Raw genomic sequence first — 27,852 nt, 5'->3', positions numbered from 1 at the left:
TTTCCTAAGGCCACACAGCTTTTAAGTGACAAAGTTAGGATCAAACAGCAGGTCTCATCAACATCATTTGTTTGAAGTTTATCCATGTTGATGCTTCTGTTTTTTTATTGCTCTGCAGGCTACAGTTAATATCAATACCTATTATCCTATTGATTAATGATATTGTTATTTCTAATCTTTTGCCATTTGCACTTGCTGGAGTCAAGAAGGGTAACTTTGGGCAGGAAGCAGGGGACAGTAATCACTAATGGATGTGAAGGTGGCGTCTGGGCTGCTAGTAATGACGCATTTTTGACCTGGATGGTAGTTTCATGAAATTGTTTATTTGGATAGGTTCATTCAGCTCTAGACTTCTGATTCATACACATTTATATATGAATGCTACATTTCGACCGAAGTGTTGCTTTTTAACAGATGACAAAAAATGAACTGGTAGAAACATGCCTGTACGTATTTCCTGGTCCACACACAGAGAATATCTCCACAGTGCCTCCCAAGAAGGGGAACTGCTGGGTATAGAGAACATGCACCTTCAGCTTTGTTCGGTATTGCCACCTCGTGCTCCAAAAGGTGAGTAAGTTACTGTTTTCACCCAACAACAGAACATAAATAACGTTTCCATGCTTGGAGGAGGCTTCACCATGGAAGAAGTGGGCAAATAGGCCAGAACATTAAAAAAAAAAAGGGGATACCTATCCAAGCAAAGGCCTGGAGAACCCCCAAGTTCCCTGATGATCTTGACTGCAGGATGCAAGAGCGCAGACAATGGAGTCCGGGCCACAGAGAGAGACGGGGAGCACCCGAGACTCGGGCCCCGGGTCAGGAGTCAGGGCTTTCTTCAGCAATGGGGTGAACTGAAGTCGCCTATGGAGGACCAGAATTCCACCTCCGCCCTGACCCCACCGCATCCCCTCCGCTGACCCCAGCTGTACCTCTAGGTATCGCTCCAGTGTGGAGGCAAAGGTCCGCTGGTAGAAAAGCAGCTGTAAGCGCTCATGGACGTAATTGTGGCAAAGCTCCTCGAAAGTGGCAGCCCGGTCCTTGCCCTGGTGCCGGGGGTTCTGAAAGCCTGGAGAGTCCACCACCATGATGGAGGCCATTGAGAGGTGGGGGGAGGAGAAGGATCTGGGGAGAGAGGGAGGAACCCCCATGACAACTGGGAGTATCACAACCCCACCGGCCCAAATCTTCCACTCCCTCATTGCAGACACGGAGAAAGCGAGGTGGCATGCAGAGTGGGTTTGGATATCCAGCAGGCTCACCCTTCACAGGATGTATGATTTAGGGTAACTTACGTAACCTCTTTGTGCCTAGTTTCCCCAACTGTAAAATGATGGTGGTACGGGGGTTGAGCCCAAGGGCTGCAGTAATGATTGAAGGAGTTAAAGTATGGAAAATGCCTTCAACGACAATGGACCTAGCAGGTCTTCAGGATATGTTATCTACCCACCAGGCTCAGAGTGGAGAAATGACTTGCTTAAGGTCACACAGCAAGTTGGTTACATGTTGTGCACGAGGGCCTACTTTTCTCTTCCTGGTGACATATTGAAATAAAAAAAAAATTGTTCTGTGTCTCACTCAGCTTAAAAAGTTCTTTGATTCTCTCACCTCCTTGGATGCTCCTGAAAGTGCGTAGGCTGGGAAGAATGGGGATTACTTACATCAAAATGCAGCAGTTAAGATACTTTGGAGATAGCCAAACATGGCCTTGAACCCAACTCCACAATATAAGGGCTGTGTACCTCAGCTGATTCTCTTGACCTCTCTGAGCCTCTACCACCTCATCCATGAAAGGGTAAATGATGGAGACGACCTGGCAGGGCTGGTAGAGGGTTGGATGTGATCAACAACATCATTGTTGATGAGGGAACCACTGTTTCAAATGGGGGAGTCAGGTGGCCAGTGCTCAATAAAAGTTATCCGCTATGATTTTCATTGGCATGATCAGCTATAAACTTTGGAAGGCCTTAATTTGATCCTCAGCTTTTCTCCGTTACTTGCCAAATTTTAACATCCATAATAGGGGGTTAGTCAGAGCAGCCACCAAATAGACACCCATAATGATGAACGTGTGTAACGCTTGGAAAGCCAGGTGCCTCACAGGCACCCGATAAATGTGGTGGGGGACCACTGTTATCAACTTGCCCATTTTACTGATACAGATGCTGAGATTCCAAACCACGCTGCAGAACTTTCGCCGGCCTAGGCAGCTTCTTTCTGCCAGCAGTTCATTTTGCACTCCCAGGACTCCCTTCTCTGAGTGCACATGATTCCCTTTGTTTCTATATAATGTGTCTGAAGTGTCAGATAGCAATTGCTCCAGCTGAGATAGAAGGAGTTGATTCCCTACTGTGTGACATCGGGAAACTGGGGCAACTCCGCTGCTCTGGACCAGCCCCATCATTTTAACAGAATTTCGGAAGCCTAATTATGCCTACCAATTTCATGGAGGAAGGAGGAAAGTCCTCGACTGTGTTCTGGATAGGCTTACCAGAATTGCTTAGAGGGTCTGAAGGGCAGGCTCAGAGCACCACTCATGTGATAGAAAGTAGAGGCTCCTGGGGCCTGCATGCCCCAGACATATTTCAGACACACAACCCAGCCCACACCTGAATTACACCCCGGCTACTCCCCATTCCCAGCTGGAAATTTCAGGAAAACAAATGAATGAGAGCAATGTGGCAGGTGATTCAGGGAAACTTGATGGTATGAGATGGGGAGAGAGCACTGTGTTTGGATCCCAGCTCTGCCTCTCTCTGTTTCCTTATTTGTAAAATGGGATGATGTGAATATTAAATTATAGTTAAACAATGAGTGCAAGTTTTGGCCCCGAGTAGGTGCTCAAAAACTGTTAGCTTTGATTATTGGCATTTTAAAAATTGAGGTAAAATGCCATAACATAAAATTAACCACATGGCCTTTGGTATATTTACTATGTTCTGTACCCACCACCTCTATCTAGTTTCAAAACATTTCTAGCCCCAAGAAAGGAGACCCTGTGCCCACCAAGAGTGCCCCCTGTTTCCCCTCCCTTCAGCCCCCAGCAACCCTCAATCTGCTTTCTGTTTCTACTTATTTGCCTATTCTGGATATTCCATATAAGTGGAGTAGTGTATGGAAATCATACAATACTTGTTCCTTTGTGTCTGATTTTTTTCGCTCAGCAGAATGTTTTCGGGGTCCATCCATGTTGAAGCATGTACCAGTACTTCATTCCTTTTTATGGCTGATTAATATTCCATGGTATAGACATGCCACATTTTGTTTATGCCTTCACCAGTTGATGGACATTTACTGGTATTTGTATCATCACTAATAGAAACAGCAACTTAAATGCATTATTTCTTTTAATCCTCACAATGACTCTGGGGCATTCAGCTATTTTATAGATAAAGAAATTGAGGTCGGAGAGGAAAACTGATCTGGGAAAGTCACAAAGACAGGGGGTGGCCACAGTAGAATTTTATCCCAGAATATCCCAGTTCAAACATCTCCTCTAATAAACTGCCCCTTGCTTCAGCCTGTTTGTGCTCATGAAGGAGGTAACCTTGGTGCCCAGCTGCCATTACCTGTTAATGAGCGAGATGACAGCGGCAAAGAGCTCTTGGTACAGGCCGGAGGCCATCCCCTCCACACATTCCACGCCCGTCATCTTGAGCCCTAGAGCCGGGAGGGAGGAAAAGACCAGCATCTGTGGTCAAAACTTTACTGGAGGCCAAGGACATCACTACAGATGCAGGAGAGGGCTGCTTGGCCTTAAAAAATCCCCACATGACCATCTCCCAGTTGTTGAAACCACAACCCCATATTCTTAGGACAACATTCAAATATTTTAGGAGCTGTTAGTCCTGTGTAACTTGGTCCTCCCTCTCCAATTGCTCTCTGCTCAGCTCCTGCCCCTCTCCATCAACTCCTGCTCATCCCCCAAGGCTCAGCCTGACTATCACCTTCTCAAGGAGGCCTTCCCTGATCACAGAGCCCGCAGCCCCCATTAGGCCACTTCCTACCTCTGCCACCTTTATAGCACTTACAGCTGCATATCTTTACTTTTGTGGTTATTTTGTTCATCTGTGTCTCCCCCATGGAGGCTGAATGCCATGAGGATGAGGACTGTCAGATTTTGTTGGCCCTAAAATCCCCGGTGCCTAGCACTCAGTAAATGTTTGTTGTTCCTTCTTTCTGGAGGGAATTTGGCAATGTACATCAGAAGTCTTACAATGTTCATCTATTTTGACTTAATAATTTCACTCCTAGGCTTTTCTTATAAAGAAATATTCAGAGCTGCAAATATTTCTGGGTACATACATTCTTCCAAGTTTTTAAATCAGCAAAACCACTTTTTTTGGAATAGCTTCAAGTCATCTCATTAGAACAGCCACCCATGATGAGGGTGCATTGAACAAAGTGAGGAGAGAGTATCAGGGGATCAGATCACAAATTCTTATTCTCAAGTTTTGGCTCTATCCATGGAAATTGAAACACAATTTCCAAATCATCAGGTATTTAGTGCCTGGAGAGATAGTTCTGCTTGGACATTCCAGGCAGCCTACTACTAGCCCTGAAAGTATTTCCATCCCTCCTTTAACTCTACCCCCAACCTGGACTGTTGCTAGGCAACCCACAACCTCCCAGCATATTTCCCAAACCTGCTGGTTCCCAGCCTGGCTTAATGCCTACCCTGGAGACCTTGGCCTGAGAGGTCTCACACACCAGAAAGTGTCAGAAAGGAGGGTGATCGTTAAGCAAACTACAGCTCACATTGGAGCACACGTCTGGAAGGGAAAAAAAGCCGGGGGAATCCAATGACATCATCTAGATGAAGTACCTGACAGGAAGGGCAGCTCCAAGAATCTAAGGGGCCCCCAAAAGATGGGCCCCAAAGTCACAGCTCAAAACACTACTACCCACTAATCCCAAGCTCTGTTATCTCCAGGAGAACTACTAACAGAGTTCTCAGAAAAAAAAACCCTGGGGCTTTATGCCTCATTTCCTGCAGCCAAACTGTCTGGCTGGCAGAAGGCGGCAGACTTGGGGCTCAGCAGCTCCCATTCTGGCAGGTACAATATGAAGTCCTCTTGCCTTTACTCCACATCAGTTAAAAGCACAGCCATTCTTCCAGATTTTCCAGTCAAAATCCTAGGAACCATCCTTGGTCCCTCTGTCGCCTTACTCCCCAGGGCCAAGGCTATCATCTCTACACATAAACTATCTCCTGCATTTGTCCACTCTTTCCATGCCAACCACCACTTCCCTAGTCCAGGCATTACTGTCTCTCACCAACTTCCCAAATGGTCTCTCTTCTCCCACTCACTGCCCAATCTTCACCTGGGCTAGGCTTCATAACGTAAGCCAAACAACATCATTCTCCTGCTTAAACTCCCTGCCCACACTCCATGGATTCCATCGTTCTCAGAATAAAAATCCTAGTTTACAAACGCTTAGATGATATGACCCTCTGTGGTGGTTTGGAGATATATACCCGAGGAAAACATTAATCTTGATCCATTAACATGTGGGTGTGAACCCACTGTAAACAGGGCCCATTGATAAGGTTACTTCAGCTAAGGTATGGTCCAACTCAGTCAGGATAGGTCTTTAACCTATCACTGGAGATCTTATACGGAAGACCACAGACAATCCACAGAGAATAGCCAGAACCAGGAAGTCAATGGAACCCAAAAGAGAAAGGAGATGATGTCGCTATGTGCATTGCCACGTGTCGGAAAAATCCAAGGAGTCCCAAAGACTACTGACCAGCCAGAAGATACCAACCCCAGGAGGAAACAAACCTTCTAGCCTCTAAACCATAAGCTAAGAAATTCCTGTTTCTTTTGTATTTTGTTTGTTTTGGATGCTTTTTTTCTTTTACAGAAGTTGTAGGCTTACAGAAAAATAAAATACGGACTTCCAATATACCACCCTATTATTAATACCTTGCATTAGTGTGGTACATTTCTTGATGGAAAAAATATTTTTATTATTTTATTGTTAAAACTATAGTCCATGGTTTAAGCCAATCCACTGTATGGTATTTGTTTTAGCAGCCAGGAAAATAAAATACCCCCACCTCACTCTTCAACTTCACCTCCTACAATCCTCCCACCCCTCTCCAACCACACTGGCCTTCTTCCTGTCCCTCAAACAGAAAGGTCAGCTCCATCTAAGAGGGGTTTGACAAACATCACAACCAATTGAAAGACTTCAGTCCCTTGGCACTGCCCATGGCCCCCCCCATGTTTCAGCAGCCGGCAGGACCACTGGACAGACATATCTCTTTGTCCTTCTGCACCGTATGGGTAGGAATCATACCCATTTTCTCCACCCAGGGTTGTTTCCTCTGCCCTCAATAAGTCCTTCATGAATGGGTGAGCAGATGCTGGTGTGGCCCCAGGGCCTGGCCCAGAGGGGACCCAGCCCACCCAGAAAGGCATCACAAGCCATACCTGAGCCAGCCTCTTCATCCTCAAGACCCCGCCGGCGTGGCCCAGATGTCACCTGCTCAATGATCTGCCGCAGGTGATGCTTAAAGGTGGCTGTGTTCAGCTCCTCGTACTCACAGCCCAGGGCTTCAGCCGCATGGTTTGCACACTCAAACCGCATGAACTGCTTTCGGCCCACTGCAGAAGGGACAAAATGGAGGCGTGGTGGTAAGATTTGGGGCATAGGGTGGGTGGGCCCCTAGAGGACTTTGCAGAATCTCACCACCCTCCCAACCGTGGGGCTACTCACCCTCGGTGGAGAGACCAAACCACTGCTCCACTCTGGGTTCCCAGAGGATGGACCCCTGGGTAGAGATCAGGTGTCTTCCCGAGAGACACGCTTATCCTAACCCCTCACCACATGCATTTTTCACTTTTCCAAAGCAAGTAATATCATGGAGAACATTCTAAATGTGGAATTGGGGACTAGTTAGTAAAAATATGATTTATCTACCAAAATATTCATTCATCTAGCCATTTACCTATCCACTGCCCCCTGCCAACCTCCCATCTACCCATTCAATTAACAATCCATCCATTTGCCCATTTATCCAACATAAATTACTGAACTCCTGCTTTGTGACAGGTTCTGTGTTAGATCTGGGTAATCAACGATGAGTAAGATAAACAAGGTGCCTTCACTCATGGAGGTGACTATCTACTGAAGGAATGAAACAATGAATAAGTAAACAAATAGATAAACAGCATAATTTCTGATGATAAGATTATAAAGATTTTTTCTCTCTATGGAGAAAATAAGGCAGGGAATTGCTATGTATCAATGGTGATCAGAGCAGGCTTGATTTGAGGATGTGATATTTGAGATGGGATATGAAAGATGAGAAGAAGCAGGCCACATAAAGAACCAAGGAAGAGAAGGAAATAAATAAATGGGAGCTCCTCAAAATTAAACACTTCTGTGCATCAAAGAACTTCATCAAGAAAGTAGAAAGACAGCCTACACAATGGGAGACAATATTTGGAAACGACATATCAGATAAAGGTCTAGTATCCAGAATTTATAAAGAGATTGTCCAACTCAACAACAAAAAGACAGCCAACCCAATTACAAAATGGGAAAAAGACTTGAACAGACACCTCTCAGAGGAGGAAATACAAATGGCCAAAAGGCACATGAAGAGATGCTCAATATCCCTGGCCATTAGAGAAATGAAAATCAAAACCACAATGAGATATCATCTCACACCCACCAGAATGGCCATTATCAACAAAACAGAAAATGACAAGTGCTGGAGAGGATGCGGTGAAAGAGGCACACTTATCCACTGTTGGTGGGAATGTCAAATGGTGCAACCACTGTGGAAGGCAGTTTGGCGGTTCCTCAAAAAGCTGAATATAGAATTGCCATACGACCCAGCAATACCATTGCTAGGTATCTACTCAAAGGACTTAAGGGCAAAAACACAAACGGACATTTGCACACCAGTGTTTACAGCAGCGTTATTTACAATTGCAAAGAGATGGAAACAGCCAAAATGTCCATCAACAGACGAGTGGCTAAACAAACTGTGGTATATACATACAATGGAATATTATGCAGCTTTAAGACAGAATAAACTTATGAAGCATGTAATAACACGGATGGACCTAGAGAACATTATGCTGAGTGAGTCTAGCCAAAAACTAAAGGACAAATACTGTATGGTCCCACTGATGTGAACCGGTATTTGAGAATAAACTTGGAATATGTCATTGGTAACAGAGTCCAGCAGGAGTTAGAAACAGGGTAAGATAATGGGTAATTGGAGCTGAAGGGATACAGACTGTGCAACAGGACTAGATACAAAAACTCAAAAATGGACAGCACAATAATACCTATTTGTAAAGTAATCATGTTAAAACACTGAATGAAGCTGCATCTGAGCTATAGGTTTTTTTTTTTGTCTGTCTGTTTGTTTGTTTGTCTTTTTTTTTGTACTATTATTATTTTTTTATTTTTTTCTCTATATTAGCATTCTATATCTTTTTCTGTTGTTTTGCTAGTTCTTCTAAATCGATGCAAATGTACTAAGAAATGATGATCATGCATCTATGTGATGATATTAAGAATTACTGATTGCATATGTAGAATGGAATGATTTCTAAATGTTGGGTTAATTTCTTTTTTTTTTCTTTAATTAATAAAAAAAAAAATGCTAAAAAAAAAAAGAACCAAGGAAGAGCTCTGCTCTGAGGCAGAAACAAGTGTCACATATTAAAGATATGCCAAGATAATGATGTGGTTGGAATTTAAAGGGGATGGGTACCAGATGAGGTTAAAGGATACTCCGTGGACTGTTTAAAAAGCCATTTAAAATTAGTAGCAAAGACTTTGCACAACACGGACAATGCTTAAGCTTGATTTTTAAGTGAAAAGATGGCTAGAAAACTGTATCGTAATATGATGTCAACTGTGTAAATCAAGCAAAAATGCTATAAAAATAATAAAAAGGAAATATATCCAAATATTAACAGATGCAGCTGGGTGGGGAGATTCTATGTTTTCCAAAGTTTCTACTGTGGTTGTATACTAATTTTATAATCCAAATTAGAAATAAATATGCTGTTACAACAAATAACAGTATCATCCCTAAATAATTTTTTTCTCTTAATATTCCCATAAATATGCTTCCTTCTTTGAAATAAGTATCACAGCTGCCAAAAGAGATTTTTTAATCATGAGGGCCCAATTCTTCAAGCAAACTTCTTGAAGAATCAGCCTAGCTTATGGCAAATTTGAAATCTGGAATGGAACTTTATCTGGCACTCTGACACTAATCAAGGGAGAAGGAGCTTTGGCCCCAGTCACTGAGAAAATCACAAACGACCACTGTTTATTGAGGTCCTACTATGTGCCAGTTACTCAGTGCTCTTCATCACAAGAGCACCATAAAGTATTGTCCCCATTTTACAGATGATGAAACTGAGACTCAGAGAAGTGGCATGAATAGTAAAATAAGTCCTTCCACTTGAAAAATGTGATAAGATGAAGAGGGTGACGACGATGGTAATGGTAGCAGAGATGACACTGGTGGTGATGATGATGATGGTGATAACTACAGTGCTGGTGGAGATGGTGGTGGTTATAATAGTAGTCACCACATACTGGCCCATTCTACTCAACACCGGCATCTTTGTTCAACTCATGGCTTTTGGAATCAGAGACCTTGGGTAAAATTTCCAGGTCTGACATTTTAGTTGCAATTTTTAATTATTTTGTTATCATTATCACTATTTTCATTATTATTTAACCCTCACCAGTCTACAAAGAATTATCGTCCTCATTTACAGATGAGAAAGCAGACTCAGAGACGTCACCAGAAATCACTACGGTTTCCTCCAAATCCGACCTCCGTACCACATTCAGGAAATCTAAATACTCTCAAGACCACATTCTCATGACCATAGATAAAAATCTATTTTAAATGGACTCACTTATCTTTTTCATGTAAATAAATACGCTGTAAAAAGAGATAGGTTTTAGCACTATCTTAAATGAGAATCCATTATCACTTATCACAAATGGAAAATATAAATAAATATAATATGAGCACAAAAATGTCATTAGATTCTAATCGGATCACATTACCTGAGACCCAGACCTTTGTTAAAAGGGGAAATGAGTATTAGAGAGTGGCTATTAGGCTATTAGCACTGAATGAGACTTTCTTCTCACTGTGATTGGGCTGAAAGTGAATTAAGAGGAGATAACTTCCTAGGCGAGTAATGCTGTCCCTCCAACACGCTCTCTAAAATAGAATCTCCCACACTCCAACTGCAGTGACCCTCCACGGCCTCACTGAGCTGGGTAAAGTCATAAAGGGAATTGGCAATTGCTATTCCTGAAAAAGAAGAGCAGTGAATGGACTCTGGCTGGCCTCCCTAAATCCTGCCTGACTTAAGACGGCTATCCCCAGGTGAAGCCGAGAGGCCCCTTGCCGTCGAACTCAAGCTAGGCACATCTGGGGCTTCCTCAGGAAAAGGCATCTCCTGCTCTCATCTGCCTGAGGGCTGGCCGTGCACACAATCCAACCCCAATGGGTCCCTCTGCCTTTGCTTAGACATGGACTGAAATCAAAGCCTTCCTGAGGCCGAGAACCCTGCTGGAGGGACAGGCAAGGATGTGGCTGTTAGAACCAGACAGGATGTGGGTCAAATGTCCATCTCTGCCATTTCCAGTGGTCAGTCTCCCCTCAATTGGCACAACCCTTTGAAAACTCAGTTTCCTCATCTGTAAAATGAAATCATAAAAATCACTAACACCTCTTCATAAGGTCGCAAGGACTCGGTGAGATGGTTAAATGTGAAATTGCAGCAAAACATTTGCCTGAGAAGGCACTGAATACATTCCAGTTCCCTTCAATTGCAAAACCAAGAACACAATTCACCCCCAGCAGAGCCTGTGCTGGCTGCCACCTGGTCTCCTCCTTCAGGTGAGTCTCTCCTGCATCAGGAAGAGGCCAGGTGTCATGGATAATGAACTAGTACATTTAGCATGTGGGCCATGTCCCACGGGTTCTGAGCTGCCTGGTTGGCTGCTCGTCCATGCTAAGGTGGATGCATGGTGACTTAGTACCGCCCCACCAACCTACCCTAAAGCCAGCGGCAGTGTGGGAAAACTCAGAACATGCCAAGGACGGGGGTTTCAGCATCCAAGGAGAAGGGCTGTTTTAAATACCACCCCACCCCTCACGGATGGCTCCCTCCTTCCACCAGAGCCATCATTTAATGAATAATAGCCATCAAGCGCCATGCTTTACTAGGTGCCAGACACTGTGCTAACTACTTCCCATGCCTTATCTCATTTAATATCCTAAAAACCTTCTCAGATCACTCACAGATATGAAAACAGACTCTATAAAGTCTGGTCTCTCATCCAAAATGGCGCAGGAGGCAAGAGGCAGAACGGAGACTGCCACACTTAGACAGTGTAGAAACATGCCCTGCTATTCTACATGAGAGCAGAGTAAGAGCAGAGCTGACACAAGGAGGGGCTCAGTAAACCGACAGAATGAAGAAATGAAGTAATGAATCCAAGAAGGAATGATCATTTCTCACTGGTAGCCAGCCAGGCCCACTTTTCTCATCCTCCTTGTTCCCTATGCTCCAAGATTTGAAGAAGAGTCCTTCTGAGTTCCCTTTTCCCTCAAGGAGCCACCCTTCTGGACCATCAGCTCTTAGAGATGGCCTTCTACATTAGGGGGAAGTAATAACAGGCAAAGTGCAAACAAAAGATGAAATGAGTCCTTTGCCCATTTAAAAAATTCAGTTGTCTTCTGGTTCTTGAGTTGTAGGAGTTTATATATTCTGGATATTAAACTTTTATCACATAAATGGTTAGCAGTTATTTTCTCCCATTCTATAGGCTGTCTTTTCACTTTCTTGAAATGTTCTTTGACACACAAAAGTTTTCAATTTTGATGAAGTCCATTTCATCTATTTTTTCCTTTTGCTCCTCGTGCTTCTGGTGTCATAGCTAAGAAATCACTACCGAATCCGAGGTTGTGAAAGTCTACCTCTATATGTTCTCCTAGGACTTATATCATTTTGGCTCTCAAGTTTAGGTCCTGGCTCTACTTAGAGTGAATTTTCTGTATATGGTGTAAGGTAGGGGTCCAACTTCGTTCTTTTGCATATAGCTAGAAAAATCTGACTAATGGGTGTTGGTGATGGTAGCTAATAGTGTGAATGCAATTAACACTACCATTGAATTAAATGAGAAATTTAGTTGTTTAATGTTTTTCTATAATAAAACATTTAAAAAAAGATAAACAAAAGTAAAGGGGCAGCAAAGATGGAGACAGAGTGAGAGAGAGAGATGGAAAAGAGGGAAAGGACAGAACTGGCCTCTCAGGAGGAACTCCTTGGGGGGTGGGGGAGGTGGGACTAGATTTTCCCTGATCCCCAGCCCACCTCCACAGGGCATCACATTCCATCCAAATGTGTTTCTTGCCACCTTCCAGGAGGTAAGGAGGCTTTGCCCAAGACAATCCCAAAGCCAAGTGCAGAGACCATCCCCAGTACACGCATTGTCGGTAGGACCCCATGGGCACAGTGGGTCAGCCCTGCAATGTTTCATATGCTATCCCAGGGATTCTTGACCTTCTCTTCTGCCAGCATTGCATAGGACACATAATGTGGACCCATAGGAAACACTCCTCCGTATCCCAACTTTCACTCTCTTCTGTCTCACCTACCCAAGAAAAAGAATTAGAATGAAAATGCCTGACAGTATCACAGAGGCATCCCTAATATCATATCATACAGTATGCACTATACACCTGGCCCATGGCAGATACTGAACACATGTAATCCTCTCTGCAACCCCATGAGATCAGTGTGATCATCCCCGTTTGCCATATTAGAGTCCTGTAACCTCCAAGGTCACACAGCCAGTAAGTGGCAGAGGCAGGACTCAAACTCAGTTTGCCTGAGTCCAACACTCAATATTTTAACCATCACTCCAGGCAGAAGTATCTACTCTCAGTGAGGAGCATCATTCTAAAGTCAGACTCCAACGTGAAAAATCAAGTGGCCTTAAAATTACCCTTGAGAATCTCTTAATGTCATAATATACAGTATTTCAACATATTTCTACCAGTACAACTCAGCAAGTCACACCATAGGAAATTGGTGGCTTGCATTTAAGGCCCATGGCATAGGAAAAGATATATATCAAGAGCCACTAGTCTCACATTTGTCTTTGCATGAATGAATGGCTGGGTTCATACAAATAAAATCCATGTACATTGGGACCACCCAGTCTTGAGTCTGGTCTATTTGAAAAAAATTATTTGCAAATCCCAGTTCTATTATTATTCTTAATAATAAATGGTCCATGCATGTCACCAGGGGCTGGAGGATACACACCAGAATGTGTCCACACTGAGGGAGAAAACAATTATGCCACCTCAGCTGACATCCCAAGAGCCCTGTGTGGTCTAGGGGGTGAGTGCTGTAAGCCTTATTTTATAAGTGCAGAAGGGGATACAGCCCGGGCCTAAGTCACACAACACATTAATGGCTGAGACAGAACTTGAATACAGGTCCCTGAACTCCAGGACAGTGGCGTGTGGGTACGGGTGCCTTTTGGTATCCCATATATCCACTTTCAGACTTAGCCTGGGCCCCAAATCTAGTGAAAGGGAAATCAGAGTGGCAATGTGACAAACTGCTTTGGCCCCGTGAAATCTGTGTTGAGCCTTCACAGAAACGTGGGTTTATAGCTCAGATGTACGTGAGTTTAGAGCAGGGCTTTCAGTGCCCCATGTCCCCTTTGGGTCTTTAGCATGCTTCCTACCGTCTAAAGGCATTTTCTGAAGCTGGCACCTGCTCTGCCCACCCCAGGAGCAGTCTTCAACCAATGACTGAAGGTAACTGATGGCAAATATTCCAGCTTCCTCACCCCATGAGTGGAATAACTCAGGGTACCTGCTCTATACTGCCTCCTAGAGGCCTCCAACAGGACTGAGCCCCAGTTACCCACAGAGGGAGCTGGCTTGATAAAATACCCTTTACAGTTGTTTCCTTCCCCATTCCCTGCTTTGCTTCCTTCCCAGTGCTTCCTGGGATCACGTCCCACATAAAGGTCCTGCTCTTGAGTCCTTGCCTCAGCAGATGCACTCTTGCCGGGCCTCAGAGGCTGTAGGTACCAAGCATGACTACACTTAACACAGTTTGGTTTTCCCTTTAATCAGTGAGGCGAAGGGTAGGTTCTCTGGAGGAGATCCAAAGCCTGGGACGCTGCTCAGGTTTCTTCACCTTTTGACCATTCCACAGATGAGTCACAAAAGCCATTTGCATCTCGGGTGTGAGGTCTGGTTTCAGCTAATGTGCTATCCCGGGCAGCGTTGAGTCTGTAAATCTTTAGGCCGCAAAAGGGGTATGGAGCAGGGCAGAGAGGCTGTGCAGTTGGGGGTTAGAGTTTCCCAAAGTGGCCTTCACAGAGGTCATTCCATGGATGGTCATCACTGTTCTGAGGGAAAAATGCATCTTGTGTCATGTCAGTTTTGTAGATTCTTGAGTAAACAAGTTTCGTAACTGTGGGACTTGTCAGAGCCTTTAAAATATATCTCAGGAATCTCAAAGGGAGGGAAGCCCTGCTCAGACTTATTTGGCCTCAGAATGATTTTATTGAGTATCTTGCAAGTCGAATGTTCCATGAGACATCTGTTTAGGAGAAACTGGTTTAGCTGAAAGAGCCCTCACCTAATCAGGTGACCTTGGACTAATTGCCTCACCTGAGTCACTTGTCCAAGGTCATTCTGCTGGTAAGAGGCAGGGCTGGGATTTGATTGAGAGATAACAAACAGGGAAGAAGAAAGAAAGATACAGAGAGAAAGAGTAGGGAAGAGTAACTGAGCTGCTCAGTTTGAGATGGAAAGGCAGGTTTTACCCTTTATGTTCACTACAAAAGGAAAAAGAGAGAGAGAAAAAAAGGAAAAAAAAAAAAAAACAGCCTGGCTGCTTTCCCCCATCCACCATAAGTTCAATTGCTATCAATTAGTGAGGCCTCCTGCATTTATTAATAACCAAGTTATTACTCCTTCCAACAATAGCCATGCTGCTGCTGAATTACTCAACATTATGGGACTTATTTATAACACCGGTGCAGCTGGTTCCCATTTCCTCACACAGAGGTAGATGATTCTGGGGCTGCTGAGGAAGGAGACCAGTTGGTGGGAAAAGATGAGAGAACCCCAAAGGCTGTTGCTGCTACAGCGCAAGGAGGGAAAAGGCAGCTCTCTGAGACAGACTGCTTGGGTTCAAATGCCACTGCCATTCCTTAGAGCCCGGTGACTTTTGAGAAGCCTCAGTTTTCTCTTTTGAAAATGGGGATGACAACAGAATCTATTCCATGGTATTGATGTGAAGAGTCAATGAGTTCCATGTGTCTAGTGGGCTTAACATAGGATCTGCTCTATGAGTTCAAGTGTTTAATAAATGTCAACTCTTATCATCACAATTACACTCTGGGATTTCTACCTTTAAAAAGGGCAAGTGGGGGCGGGCCGCGGTGGCTCAGCGGGCAAAGTGCTTGCCTGCTATGCCGGAGGACCTCGGTTCGATTCCCGGCCCCAGCCCATGTAACAAAAACGGAGAAACAGAATACAAGAAAATGTTTAAAAATGTTTCCCTTTCTTCCTTCTATCCTTCCTTCCTTCTCTCTGTCTTTCCTTTAAAAAAAAAAAAAAAAAAAAAAAAAAAAAAAGGGCAAGTGGATCAGAAAGGGAAAGCCTGGGAAAAAGCCCAATTCACATGGCTCTCGGGCAAGGACACCCATCAGAGTTGCATTGTCAGTGCTACAGAGAACATGACCTTCATGTACTTGGAGGCCAGAACTTCATTTCCCCTCCTGCCTCTTATGGCCATATGAACGAATGTTCCCGCTGCACCCCAGCATCATGCAGTCCCCCAAACCTGGACATCTTGTTTACCTGCCTGGCTTTGGGGAAGCTGCCCAGCTGTCTCAGGGGTTTTGCCCATCTTCACAGTTACTCCCAAACAGACCTGGACAATGAGTCTTCTACAAATTGCTAATGAGTTAGGAAGACAACACATAGTGACCACTCCTAACAGGTGTGCACTGGGGAATACAAACAGGTATTCTGGGAAAAAACGGGCTATGCAGTTGGGGCAACATGAGATTAAAAATGTGCTTCTTTCCTGCAGGATTTCTCAGCACCTTACATATGCCAACATGCACTGGGTATTTAAAGAGAAGGGGGTCAGGTGTAGGGTTTCCCAAATCAATTTGATCAGGAGGCCAGTGGAGAAAGGCTGATGTGGCATCTCTGAGGCAGTGGGGAATTGTAGGAAGAACTGGAGGCTAGATGTCCAAAGCTTTAGCCTGACTGTGTGATACTGAACAGATGGTGCCCAACTGAGCCTCAGTTTCCTCATCTATAAAATAGGGTTGCTCCCCTCCTATGATCTTTGGAACAAGTCATCAGGGCCTTCCACACAGAGGAACTGCAGGAGCAAAGGTCCAGGGGTGGGTCAGAAAAGTCAGTGGGTGACTCATCTGAGGCCACACAGCTAGTGAGACAGAAGCCGGGACTAAATTCAGACCTGCCCCCCAATCCAATGCTCTTTCCACATTCGAGTGTCCCCACCAAGGTGGGCTGAGCAGAGGTCACACAATCTGGGCCCCTTCATTCAAACCTGCTCCTTTGAAGCTCTTTTCTGTGACCCAAGGAAAGCCCGATAATAGTTGGTGTTTCCTGAATAGTCACCACGTGCCTGAACCTGTACTAGAGCACTTAATCTGGTCCGTGCAAGAACCCTATGAAAAGGTACTATTGCTGATTCCATTTTTTGATGATGTCATAGACTATTGCAATGAAACAGACCATGGGCTTTAGAGGGAGAACTACTCAGTCTAAAACTGGGCTCCCCCTCTTCCCAAGTCCATGGCCTCAGGTATATTGTTTACCTCTCCAAGTCTCCATTGACTCATGCATAAAATGGGCATGACCTACCATGTGGGGTTAAACGGAATTATCTATGCAAAACACTTAAATCATGCCAGCAGAGTGGAATCTCAGTAAACACTAGCAGTTCATACGCTAATAATTCCCACCATCATCATCACTACCCTCATCATAATCACTAGTATTATTATGCCTTACCTCTGAATGACGGGTCCTGGACTCATTCACCATGGCGTTCTCACTGAGCCATCAGGGCTCCCCGTCCAACAATAAATTAATGGAGCCTCTGGTGATCAAGGCTAAGAAGAATCCCAGAGAGCATCTAGTCCATCCCTGTTAGGCAACTCCTCCTTCCCTCTGAGCCTCAGTTTCCTCATCTGCAAAATGGTCTCAATAGCACACTCCAAAGAGCCAAAGTTCTTAAAATAGTACCTAGCTCATATAAGCACTCGAATGTTCACTGTTGTTATTTTTTATGGGAAATGGAGGTTGAGAGAAAGGAAGGGCTTTCCCAGGGCCATGCAGCAAGTGAGTGGCTCTGTTGATCTAAGACCCAAGTTCCAGCCCTCAGCTCTGGTCCAGACTCCCACCAGGTAGACCACAGAGGTCACATCGATGCCACACCCTTGAGACAGGGGTTTCAGTCTCCCCAACCCTGGCTTCCAGGACCCAAGGTCTGGGGCTGCCAGCAAGTCTCGCTTCCAGTATCAGCCGCTTCAGGCAAGTATTTATAAATATATATACACCTAGATGTTTATAACCCAGAACAAGCATGTCACCTTAGTGAAGGAACCCAATATGCTCAGAAAATGCAGAATAAATCCTTGCTTATGACCCAGAATAGGTCCAGCCACACTAGCTATTGGGCAGGGAACCAAGCCAACAGCTGGGCAGAGCAGAGGATGCATGGCTTGTGGCTATGGGAAAGGCAAGCAGACTGGAAGGGGCCCAGTTAGGGCCAAGCCTCAAAGATGCTTGGCCCAAGGGCAGAGCAGTGAAATTTCTAGGATACCTGCCACAGAGTCACCCTCTCTTAATAAGAACCACTTTTCATCCAAAAGAGGGGTGTTAGGTTCTATCTTGCAGATGGAAAGACAAGGCCAAATCTGTGGCCAATTGTAGCCACCACTCCTCTCTTTCAGAAATTTCTCTGCCTACAACACCCTCTGTCTTAGTTTCCCAGGGCTGGTGTAACAAAGTACAGTAAGCTAGGTGACTTAAAACAACAGAAATGTCTCATTGGTCTGGAAGACAGAAGTCTGAAATCTTTAGGGAAGAATCCTTCCTCATCTCTTTCTAGCTTTTGAAGGTTTGCTGGCCTCCTTGGGCTTCAATCTCTGCCTCATTTGTCATATGGCTTTCTCCTTTTGTCTCTATCTCTTTGTGTCTAATTTTCCACCAGCTTATAAGGACACCAGTTATATTAGATCAAGCCCATCCTAATCCCAGTTTGGTCTCAACTAATGACATCTTCAAAGACCCTATTTCCAAATAAGGTCATATTTGCTAGAACAAGGGTTAGGACTTGAACATATCGTTTGGGGGGACACAATTCAACACATAATACCCACTTCGTGGAACCAAATCATGTCTCCTACAAAGACATGCTCAAGTATCAATCCACGTTTCTGTAGATGTGAACCCATTCATAAACAGGGCCTTTGAAGATGTTATTATTAGTTCAGGGTGAATAGAATCATTTGCAAATAGGATCTTCAAAGATCCTATTAAGATGAGGCCAAATTGAATCGGGGTGGATCTTAATAATCTATGACTGGACTTCTTATAAGGTTGGGGAAATTCAGACCCAATCAGTCAGAAGAAGCCAGAAGTCAGAGAACGCCAAGGACACAGATCACCATGTGACAGAGGCAGAGATGTAGGCCAAGGAATCCCAAGGACTGCAGCAAGCCAGCACCAGGATGGCATAGACTCCAGGAGAAAGCATGGACTATCAAGACCTTAATTTTGGATTTCTAGCCAAAACCGTGAGACAATAAATTTCTGCTGTTAGAGTCAATCCATTGTGTGGCATTTGACATAACAGCCCTAGCAAACTAAGACATTCCTAATTTCTACTCAGTTTTCAATATTCAGCTCTAGGGTCCCAACCTCTAGTGCCCCTTGAATAGGGCTGATCACTTTGAACTTTGGATTTCTAGAATTCCCTCTCAACATCATCTATGCACTTGTTTGGGTCTATCTCCCTTGACTGGGCTAAACTTTTGATTTGGATCATGAGGATGGTCCCAGGGCAGCCAAGGGCCTAGAGGAGAAGAAAATTAAGGGAGAAGAAAGAAGGGGAGAGAAGGAAAGGGAAAAAGGAAAGGGAAGGGAAAGGAAAGAGGGAGGAATGACAGGAAGAAAGGGGCCAATCAGGAGACCTGGACTTAGTCCTGCCTTCATTGCAGCCTCACTGTTTACCCTGAGAAAATCCATCACCCTCTCCGGGCCTCGGTCCCTGCCCTGTACAAAGAGGGGCTTGGGCCCACCTCTGTCTGAGCCACCTTCCAGTACTTAGATTCTCAACCCCAGCAGGAATGCTCACAGGGCCAGCAGGCAGACAAATCCCTTCCTTTTAAATTCATGCTGGGAGGTCTGCATGGGGTATGGCAGGGCCTTGGGCAGGTCGTGGTTATGGAAAGTGAGCTTGCCAAACAAGGGCTGCTGTAGAACAGCCATCCAGGGCCAGCCCACAACCCCCTCCCTCCTGACTCAACAACCTCAATGTCCCTTCACTGAGAGCCTAAAGACATGAGAAGGCTAGGCCTGACCAAATGGGTACATCACCAACTCTAGTCTTAGTGAAGGGGTGCACATTTACCCTGAGCTTAGAATGCCATGTTACCCATGTGAAGCTCATCTCATTAAGGACAGGAAGCCATGCTGGGTAGGAAAGTGAGGCCCTTCGGAGTTGGAGGGAGCAAGGAAGAGAGTCCTGAGTTGCAGCAAGGACCTTCTGACAGGGGCCAGGGGGTGGGTACCTGGCTTTGGTTCCTTTGAGTCCTGCATGCTTCACTTAGGAAAACAGAAGTGAGCTCAGAGAAGCATAGAGAAGACAAGTCAAGCATTATTCTTGAGTTCTGGGAGTAGGGGACGGGGGAGCATCCCCAAAGTGGAGGCAGCAGGCCTGCGTGAACACATAAAACCTTTCTCTGACTTCCAGTGATAAAGTGCACAGCAGGCAGAGGGTCCAGCTTTGTGCCACTTACAGGTGCATGAGCCCGAGTTAGTGCCTGCACATCTCTGAGCCTCAGCCTCCCACCTACAAGATGGAAGTTATGACCACAGTGCCTGCTTTGAGGAGCGAGTTAACCCATGTAAGCATCCAGGCAAGGTGAACTGGACCATGTTGCTCAAACTGCCAAACTCTGAACTCACCATTTGACCCAGTGGCTCACTTCCAGGAAACCATGCCTCCATAATGCTCACTTGCACAACCATTTACATACAAAGAGGTTAAGTGTGGTGTTGTTTATAATACCAATAAAACAGGAAACAATCTTAACTAACGTTCATTAACAGGTGAAGCATAACCCAAACGGATGGACCCACGTCCATTCTGGGCAATCTCCTGCGATCAACAAAAGAGAATTAGGGACATGGCTACAAACTGGTATGGGAAGATGGCAAAGACAGACTATGGGGTGAAAAAAACAAAGGGCATAGAAATGGAGAAGCTACAAACACATCTGTGTGAGAAATAACGACCCACCAACCAACCCATGTACTTGTCATATACTTCGATGTAACTAGATGCATTGTTTTTAAAAGGTCTGAATAGGTCTGTAGTCTGCTTATTAGCAATCACCAAAACCAACATCCAGTTTCACAAAATACTTCAGTGATAGAGGATGTCAAGATTGGAGAAACCAGGGGAGGAGCTCATGGGACTCTACATACTATTTTTGTACTTGCTGTGAATTCATAATAATTTTTTTTTAAAGTTTACCAAAAAAAAAAAAAAAAAAAACCTGAATGTCAAACCACAACAGTGGCCACCTTTGAGGACAAAGGTGTAAGGGGTGTAAGGAAGGAACTAGGCTTTTTTACTCAATATCCTTCTGTATTATTGCCACATTTTATAAAAAGACAAGTTTATGGTATTGCTTGCACAATTTTTTTAGACAATAAAGACAGCAAAAAAGTCACCAAGTGCTTTCATGCATGGCCACTGTTCCATGTTCATCCTATTGCTGTTCCTATTATCACTGGCCTCTGCCTTCAGTTCTTCCCCCACTCCACAGCTTAGGGAGTGCTGGGGCACCTTCTGCTGTCCCTGGATGGACAGTCCTTGCTGCAGGATGTTGGGGTGACTCAGAATAAGGCAGGGGGTTGGGTCCTTGTCAGTATTGAAATAGTCTCTCCTTCCAGTGGGCATCTCTGGGGTCCCCAAGGTACAGCCCAACCCTCCAGGGACTGGAGGCAAAGTGGAGAGTTTCCCGCTGACAGCAGCCTCCGTCACCCTGTCACGTGGCCCTTTCTTTAGTTACAGATGGGCCAGGCTGTGCCGTATATTAGGCAATGGGTCAGCAGCAAGTAGACCAGCAAATTTAGTAAAAGACAAATCTATTAAACATCCCATCAGCCTTCAGAGAAAAAGGAAAGTGAAGCAACATGGCTATCAAGACAGGCATCACTCATCCTTGTTGCCGTTTTCAATTCTGGACATTGTGCTGTTTTGTGGCATAATAAGGGACAATGGGTAGGATGACAAATGGACTCAGACTTCCTGGGGAGACTGTATGGTTTTTTGGGGGGGTTTGTTGCTTGTTGTTTTGTTTTTTTGACAGCATCAGGTCCACAGGGTTTGGAGAGCATTAACCACCAACCCAAGCAGCTTCCCCTCCTAACCTTCACCAGGGAAAACACAATGGAAATGGGCATTCCCCCTGGCCAGTGGACACATTTTCCATTAATAATAATTATAACAATAACAGCAGCAGAGATGTACACATTCAAGTTAAATAAATTAAGCCTCACAAGAACTCTAGGAGTTAGGCTCTATTATTATCCCTTTGTACAGACCTGGACCCCTAGTCTCAGAGGTAAAGGGAGTCCCAAAGACCACACAGAAGACCTGGGACTAAATCACATCGGCTGGTTCCAGCACCTTGCATTTACCCACTGAGCCACTGCATCTTGATTCTGCTCCGCCACCATCTGCCAAGGGCTCTGAGGGACAACCTTCCAGATGGAAGAGTCACTGGACAGAGCAGAGAAGAAGTTCTTAGAAGAGGTCCTGGCACCCAGGATGCACCAGCCTCTTTCTCTCCTGGACCTTGGCTGGCTGGCTGGGCAGCCTCGTAGAGGAGAAAGACAGAGGATTTGGAGGCAAATGGGCCCTGAGCTGTAAACCTGGCTCTACTGTGTGGTACTATTTGGCTGTTACACAGCCTTGCTGAGCCTCAGCATCTGAACCACAAAATAGGGATTCCTTCTCTCCATGTCAGCTTGCTGTAAGAATTAAAGGAGAGAACACACATTAAGTGTTTCCCCTAGCCTTGGGCTATAATGAGAAAAGGGAGACTCTGGGTGTATTTTGTTAATGGCTTTCATTCCTGGGAAGGATACAGGTGTCTGATCTTAATCTCACACAGCAACAGGCCCAAGACAGAAAACATGTTCCTTGCTGCAAAGAAGGTACAAGTTTATCTTTGATTTATTCTTCTGTGGGAAGAGGGATGTCATGGGCACCTGAGGATGGTGGGGAGCACAAGTAAAAAAGCAGAGAACAGAAGTCCCAGGGAGTGTCCTCTCGCCGACTCAGAAGGGAGCCAGGAAGTAGGGACTGGAATACTACATGCCTTACAGCATCATAATGTACAACAACTCACCCTTATTATTATGTATTCTTACAAAGTATCAGGCACTGTGCTAAGCTCTGGACACACAGAACTTCATTTTCTCTGCAAAGCAGAACTGTGAAGTCTCTACTCCACAATCCCACTTTACAGGAAAGAAAATTAAGCCTCAGAAAGTGTAAGTTACTTGCTTAAGGCCACTGTGGCAAAATAGGACCACCCAATATTTCCCATCCTACATATTCTGGAACTTTGCTACTCTCCCTTCCATGCATGGAATTGATTCCTCTCACCCCTGAAGCTGTGATATGCTTAAAACCAATAGAATGGAGCAGAAGTGAAGCTACGTGACTTCTGAGGCTAAGTCAGAAAAGGCAATGCAGCATCCATCTTGCTCCCGGGGAGACTGTTCTTAGAGCCCCACGGTTTCTGTGCCAGGAGGAAGGCTGAGCACACCGCCTTGGAGAGACCTGAGACTACCTGAAGACAGGGAGATGTCCAGCCAGTCCGTGCTTCTCTAACCCATCGCTGTTTAAGCATCAGCCACCACCTAACTGCAACCTCATGAGAGACCCCAAGCCAGAGCTGCTCAGCTGAGTCCTTCCAAACTGCAGACCCTCAGAACCCTTGGGAGATAATGTCATGATTATTGTTGAGCCACACAGTTTGGGGCTGACTTATGCAATGCAATAACTGTGACAGCCATAAAGCTAGCAAATGTTGGAATTTTCATTTCAATTTGAACCCAAGTCTATGCAACTCTCAACTGTGCTCTAACCACTACCTCACTCTGCCTTTGGACCTCAGGAACTTCTGTTAAGCTGTGAAAAGAGCACTAGACTGAAAGTCCAGATCCGGATTCAGGTTCTAAACTGACCATTCATTAGTTCAGAAGTTTCACTATTTGCCTTGGGCAAGGAGCTTTACCTTTCAGGTGCTCAGGTTCTCTTCACCTATCACATGGACCTATTAATCCCCACTCTGCCCACCTCAGGGTACTCCAGCAGAGACAACTGATACCAAAGTGCTGTGCAAAGAGGAGGCCTACAGTTTATTGAAATCTCCTATGTGCCAGGTGCTAAAGTACATTATTTGATTATAAAACAACTGTAAAAGGCAGGTGGGGTTAGCATCGTTTTATAGACATGCAGTTAGAAAGTAGGGAAGCCTGAATTCAAATCCAGCTCTTTCCATGTCCTAAGCCCCAGCTTCCCATTCATCCCAGCAAACATCCATTCCACTGCCATTCGAAACACACAGGTGCCAACTAATTGTTCCACGGGCCATTTTGTGCCAAAGGAAAGAAACACATGCTTGGATGAACAGTCGTCTAATCACCCGAGGGATGGCTCCAGCCACAAGCCTTGGTTAATAGTAAACCAACCGTGATGTCAAATCACCCATTGTATTCTGCCTGCCAAGTGGTACCAGCCCCCAGAGTACCCTCCCGCTGCTTTCCTGAGGGACCCATCAGCGACAGCAAGAACAACAGGCAGAAAGGGGGTGTGGACATGATACAAAGAGGCGGGAGGAATGTGGGTCCTCTGTCACCATGAGGGCACGATCCCAAGGACCAAAGACCAGTCCCAACTCTTCAAAGAAGGCTCCTTGTGAATGAATAAGCCGAGCCCAGGAGCCATCTGGCTGGCTGATGGAAGGCAGGCCAGAGTTAGAGTAAGAGGAGATACCCAAGGGAAGAGAATGCTTCTCGTTCAGAACCACTGGTGAGATGGATACCCTCTGTTCATCCATCATCTATCTGACTGTCTCCTTCCATCTGTCAATGTTACTGACCACAGGACACACTCCTATCCCTCATCTCATTTATATTACTAGATGGTCTCCCCCACTCCCCTTTGAGAGTTGCTGAGATGATGTATCAGTCAGCAAATATTTTTTGAGCACCAACTATATACCAGGCCCTGTGTTAGGCTCTGAAGATGAAAAAGGGAGGAGAATCAGGCCCACTACCTAGCTCTGTCTTTGTACCTCAGGATCTTCTGTTAAGCTGTGAAAAGAGCACTAGACTGAGAGTTCAGATCCGGATTCAGGTTCTAAACTGACCATTTATTAGTTCAGAAGTTTCACTATTTGCCTTGGGCAAGGAGCTTTACCTTTCAGATGCTCAGGTTCTCTTCATCTATCACATGGACCTATTAATCCTCACTCTGCCCACCTCAGGGTACAGTCTCTACTGTCACATGGTTACAGCCTGGTGAGGGAGACAGACCTTAATCCAATAATACCATAGTCTAATAAGCATGGTCAGATCAGGTAGGCATGGGGTGGGAAGGGTATGTGACCATCCCCCCACCCTCCAAAGAAGGAGGCTCAGCATAGGGGCCAGAAGAGGTTGTCACAGAGGCCTTGTAAGATGTCAGTGCTGAAGGTTCCAGGAGAGAAAAGGCAGCACGCTGGGACCATGCAGTGACCTGAGAGTCTAGACCCCATCATCCTGGACCACCCTATATTTGTAGAGTGGCCTTTTATAGGCACAGAAGGGCTGGTATCCTTTCAAAGCAGAAAAAAGGGAAGAAAGCTTTAGGAAAAAAGGAAGAAGTGATAGCTTCCATGGTGGGGGAGAAAGGGCAACACCAGAAAAGAAAATTCTCCCCTAGTCAGCAGCCTGGATCCATTTCCTATCACATCTGCTGCTCTCTCCTCATTCACATTCACCCATGACACTAGGGATAAAAGCTTTACATCATGGCCGAGGCAGCTGGGAGGTGGAGGGGAGTTAAGGGAACCAGCCAGCCAGGCCTGGAGACCAGTGCTCATGGCTTGGAACCACTGTAACCAAGCGACACCACCAGCTCATATGGAGGTCTGTGAAGGAGGAGGGCAGGACCCCAGGGGGCTTGGGAGGTAGAAGGCACAGTCCTTGGGGTAGGGTTCAGAGCTCAGGCGGAACTGTGTTCAAATCCTCTGGCGGCTTAGCTGCGTACCGTGGAGAATGAGGATGAACATCTTCGGCTGGGCCTCAGTCTCCTCATCTGTTTAATGGGTATCATAATAGTGCTAACTCCTCCCAGGCTATTCTGATAATGCAGCGGCATTATCATGTCTACAAGCATTCAGCCTGTGGCCCCAGGAAAACAAATTAATTCTCTGTGAGAGAATGACCCTCACAACCCATTGCAAAACTTGGGGCAGCAGAACCATCTTCACAGGGAGACAGGCCAAGGTCCCAAACCTCACTGGGTTGTGTGACATTGGTTGCGTTACACACCTTCTCTGAGCCTCCATTTTCTTATGTGATAGATGAAGGCAAATACTTTAGGGACCTTCCCCTGGAAGCTAGGTCCTTTGCCCCTTGGTTTTTGGCATTAACTCATTTAATCCTCACAACAAGCCTACAAAGTTGGTACCACTGTTTTCTCCATTTTACACAGGGAGAAACTAAGGCTCAGAGAGGCTGAGCCAGGATTCATCCACAATAGACTGACTTCCCACCCATTCTCTCTTGCTCAGGGCTCTATGCATTCTCATTGGATTATTGCAGGAGTCCGATGGGATCAAAAGACATAAAAGATGTACAAGCCCTTTTGTAACAGTCAAATGCTAAACCAATATTAGTGGTGGGGCTTGTTATTGCTCTAATGGTTTAAGAACACTGAGTCCAGTTATAAGGCCTCAAATCTCCCCACAGGGATTGATATTGGAGTTTTTAAAAATAGGATTGGGGCTCTCAAAATACGTGAAGGAAGCCAGGCGTGCTGGAAGGAGAGTATCATTTTAATGAAAAAACCTGATTAATGGAAATGATTCTTAATATATTTCAAAATGATCTGTTATGACACAAAGTAAAGACATTTATATACGACTTTGAAATTCTTAATAGCTGATTTTAGAGCAACCTATTATGAAATCTTCCAAAGCAGAATATATAGTGAGTAAATCATCTGGGCAGGTCTCCCAGGCAGACTGAAGGCAGCTCCTCTTAAAATAATTTATAAGATGGGGGAGGGGGAAGGGGACTGGGAGAAATTATTGCCATAATCACGTATTAATAAAATATTTAGAAATGTGACTTTCTCTTTTATCATTACAGATGATTACAGGTATGGTTCATGTCCTTTAGCCCACACAGAAGGGACACCCACCTGTCCTAGGAGAGGCAGCTAGAATCAAGCTGTTCCCATTACTTCTCTAGGGAGAGATCTATGGACATGGGCTCCCTTAGCCTCTGTTTTGGCACGTTAGAGGAAGAGAGAATTCAAGATTGGAAATGAAAATCAGAAAGCAGGTCCCGTACATCTACAGGACTTGGCTGCTTCCTAGGCCCTTGCAGGTGCCTTGGAGGGAGTGAATTTATTTGGGCTGAGTGTCAGAGGTAAGTTTGGGAAAGTCACCTAACCCAGGAACCCTGATCATTTGAGCCACCTTTACTGAGGAATTGCCTTGAGCTGGATGCTGGCGGTGACCTGCCCACAACCCCATCAGACTTCCCCATCCCCAAACATGCCACTCCATGCATGACCCCAGCCCCGCAGGGTGGGCATCTGTCTATGCTGCTGCTCTGTCTGGCTGCAGGAACATGTTTAGTCCAGGCATGTGGGGGCAGTGAGGGAGAAGCAAGAATTGGTGGATAAATACCCCAACTTTTTTGCCCCTTGGGTAAGACAAATAGAAAGCATGTTCTTAGAGTCTCCCAAAAGCCCCCAAAAGGACTGAATCTCAACTCTCAAATGTGACCTGTTCATCAGTGCACCCTATATGGCCTGCCTTCCCTTCCCTATCCCACTTTCCCATTTTCCTCTCAGTGCTTCCTGTATTGTCCCTGCAAATCGTTGTTTCCGGGTCTGCTTCTGGGGGGACGCAACCTAATTCAGCTTCTTCGCCACATCAAACCTACTCCTAGCCCATTGAGAAAGGAAGCCTCTGAAGTTCAGAGAAGTTCAGATTTGGATGCTAATCTGCTTTGTAGAAGAGCCCACACTCTTAACCTTGTGGTTTATTGCACCTAGAATCTCTGATCCTCGGTTTTCTGTTTGGTAAGATAGGTTTTCTTCTTTCCACACATGCCTCACCTCCTATACCCCACCTCTGAACCTTTATAGCTGTCCCACTCTCAACTATGCAATCACGCCCTCAATCGCAGCTTACAAAGTTGGCTGATGGTTTTAAGTTTAGAAG

General features: G+C 45.2%; 1 protein-coding gene across 4 annotated transcripts in view; it reads right to left on the bottom strand.

The window, feature by feature from the left end:
• Positions 1-27,852, bottom strand: part of MYO18B (myosin XVIIIB) — a 242,511-nt gene that overhangs the window by 183,972 nt on the left and 30,687 nt on the right. For 2 of the 4 annotated variants that reach the window (XM_077160698.1, XM_077160699.1), the window contains exons 11-13: positions 6,444-6,617; positions 3,570-3,660; positions 933-1,125 (exon numbers count right to left, since the gene is read on the bottom strand). In XM_077160698.1, the coding sequence (XP_077016813.1) occupies positions 933-1,125; positions 3,570-3,660; positions 6,444-6,617 (458 nt within the window). Of the gene's footprint in view, positions 1-932; positions 1,126-3,569; positions 3,668-6,443; positions 6,618-27,852 lie in introns of all 4 variants that reach the window. The other 2 variants (XM_077160696.1, XM_077160697.1) reach the window with 1 other exon arrangement.

Source organism: Tamandua tetradactyla, chromosome 5 (assembly GCF_023851605.1).
Source record: "Tamandua tetradactyla isolate mTamTet1 chromosome 5, mTamTet1.pri, whole genome shotgun sequence".
NCBI classification, from domain to species: domain Eukaryota; kingdom Metazoa; phylum Chordata; class Mammalia; order Pilosa; family Myrmecophagidae; genus Tamandua; species Tamandua tetradactyla.
This window is presented reverse-complemented; position numbering and strand designations above follow the sequence as displayed.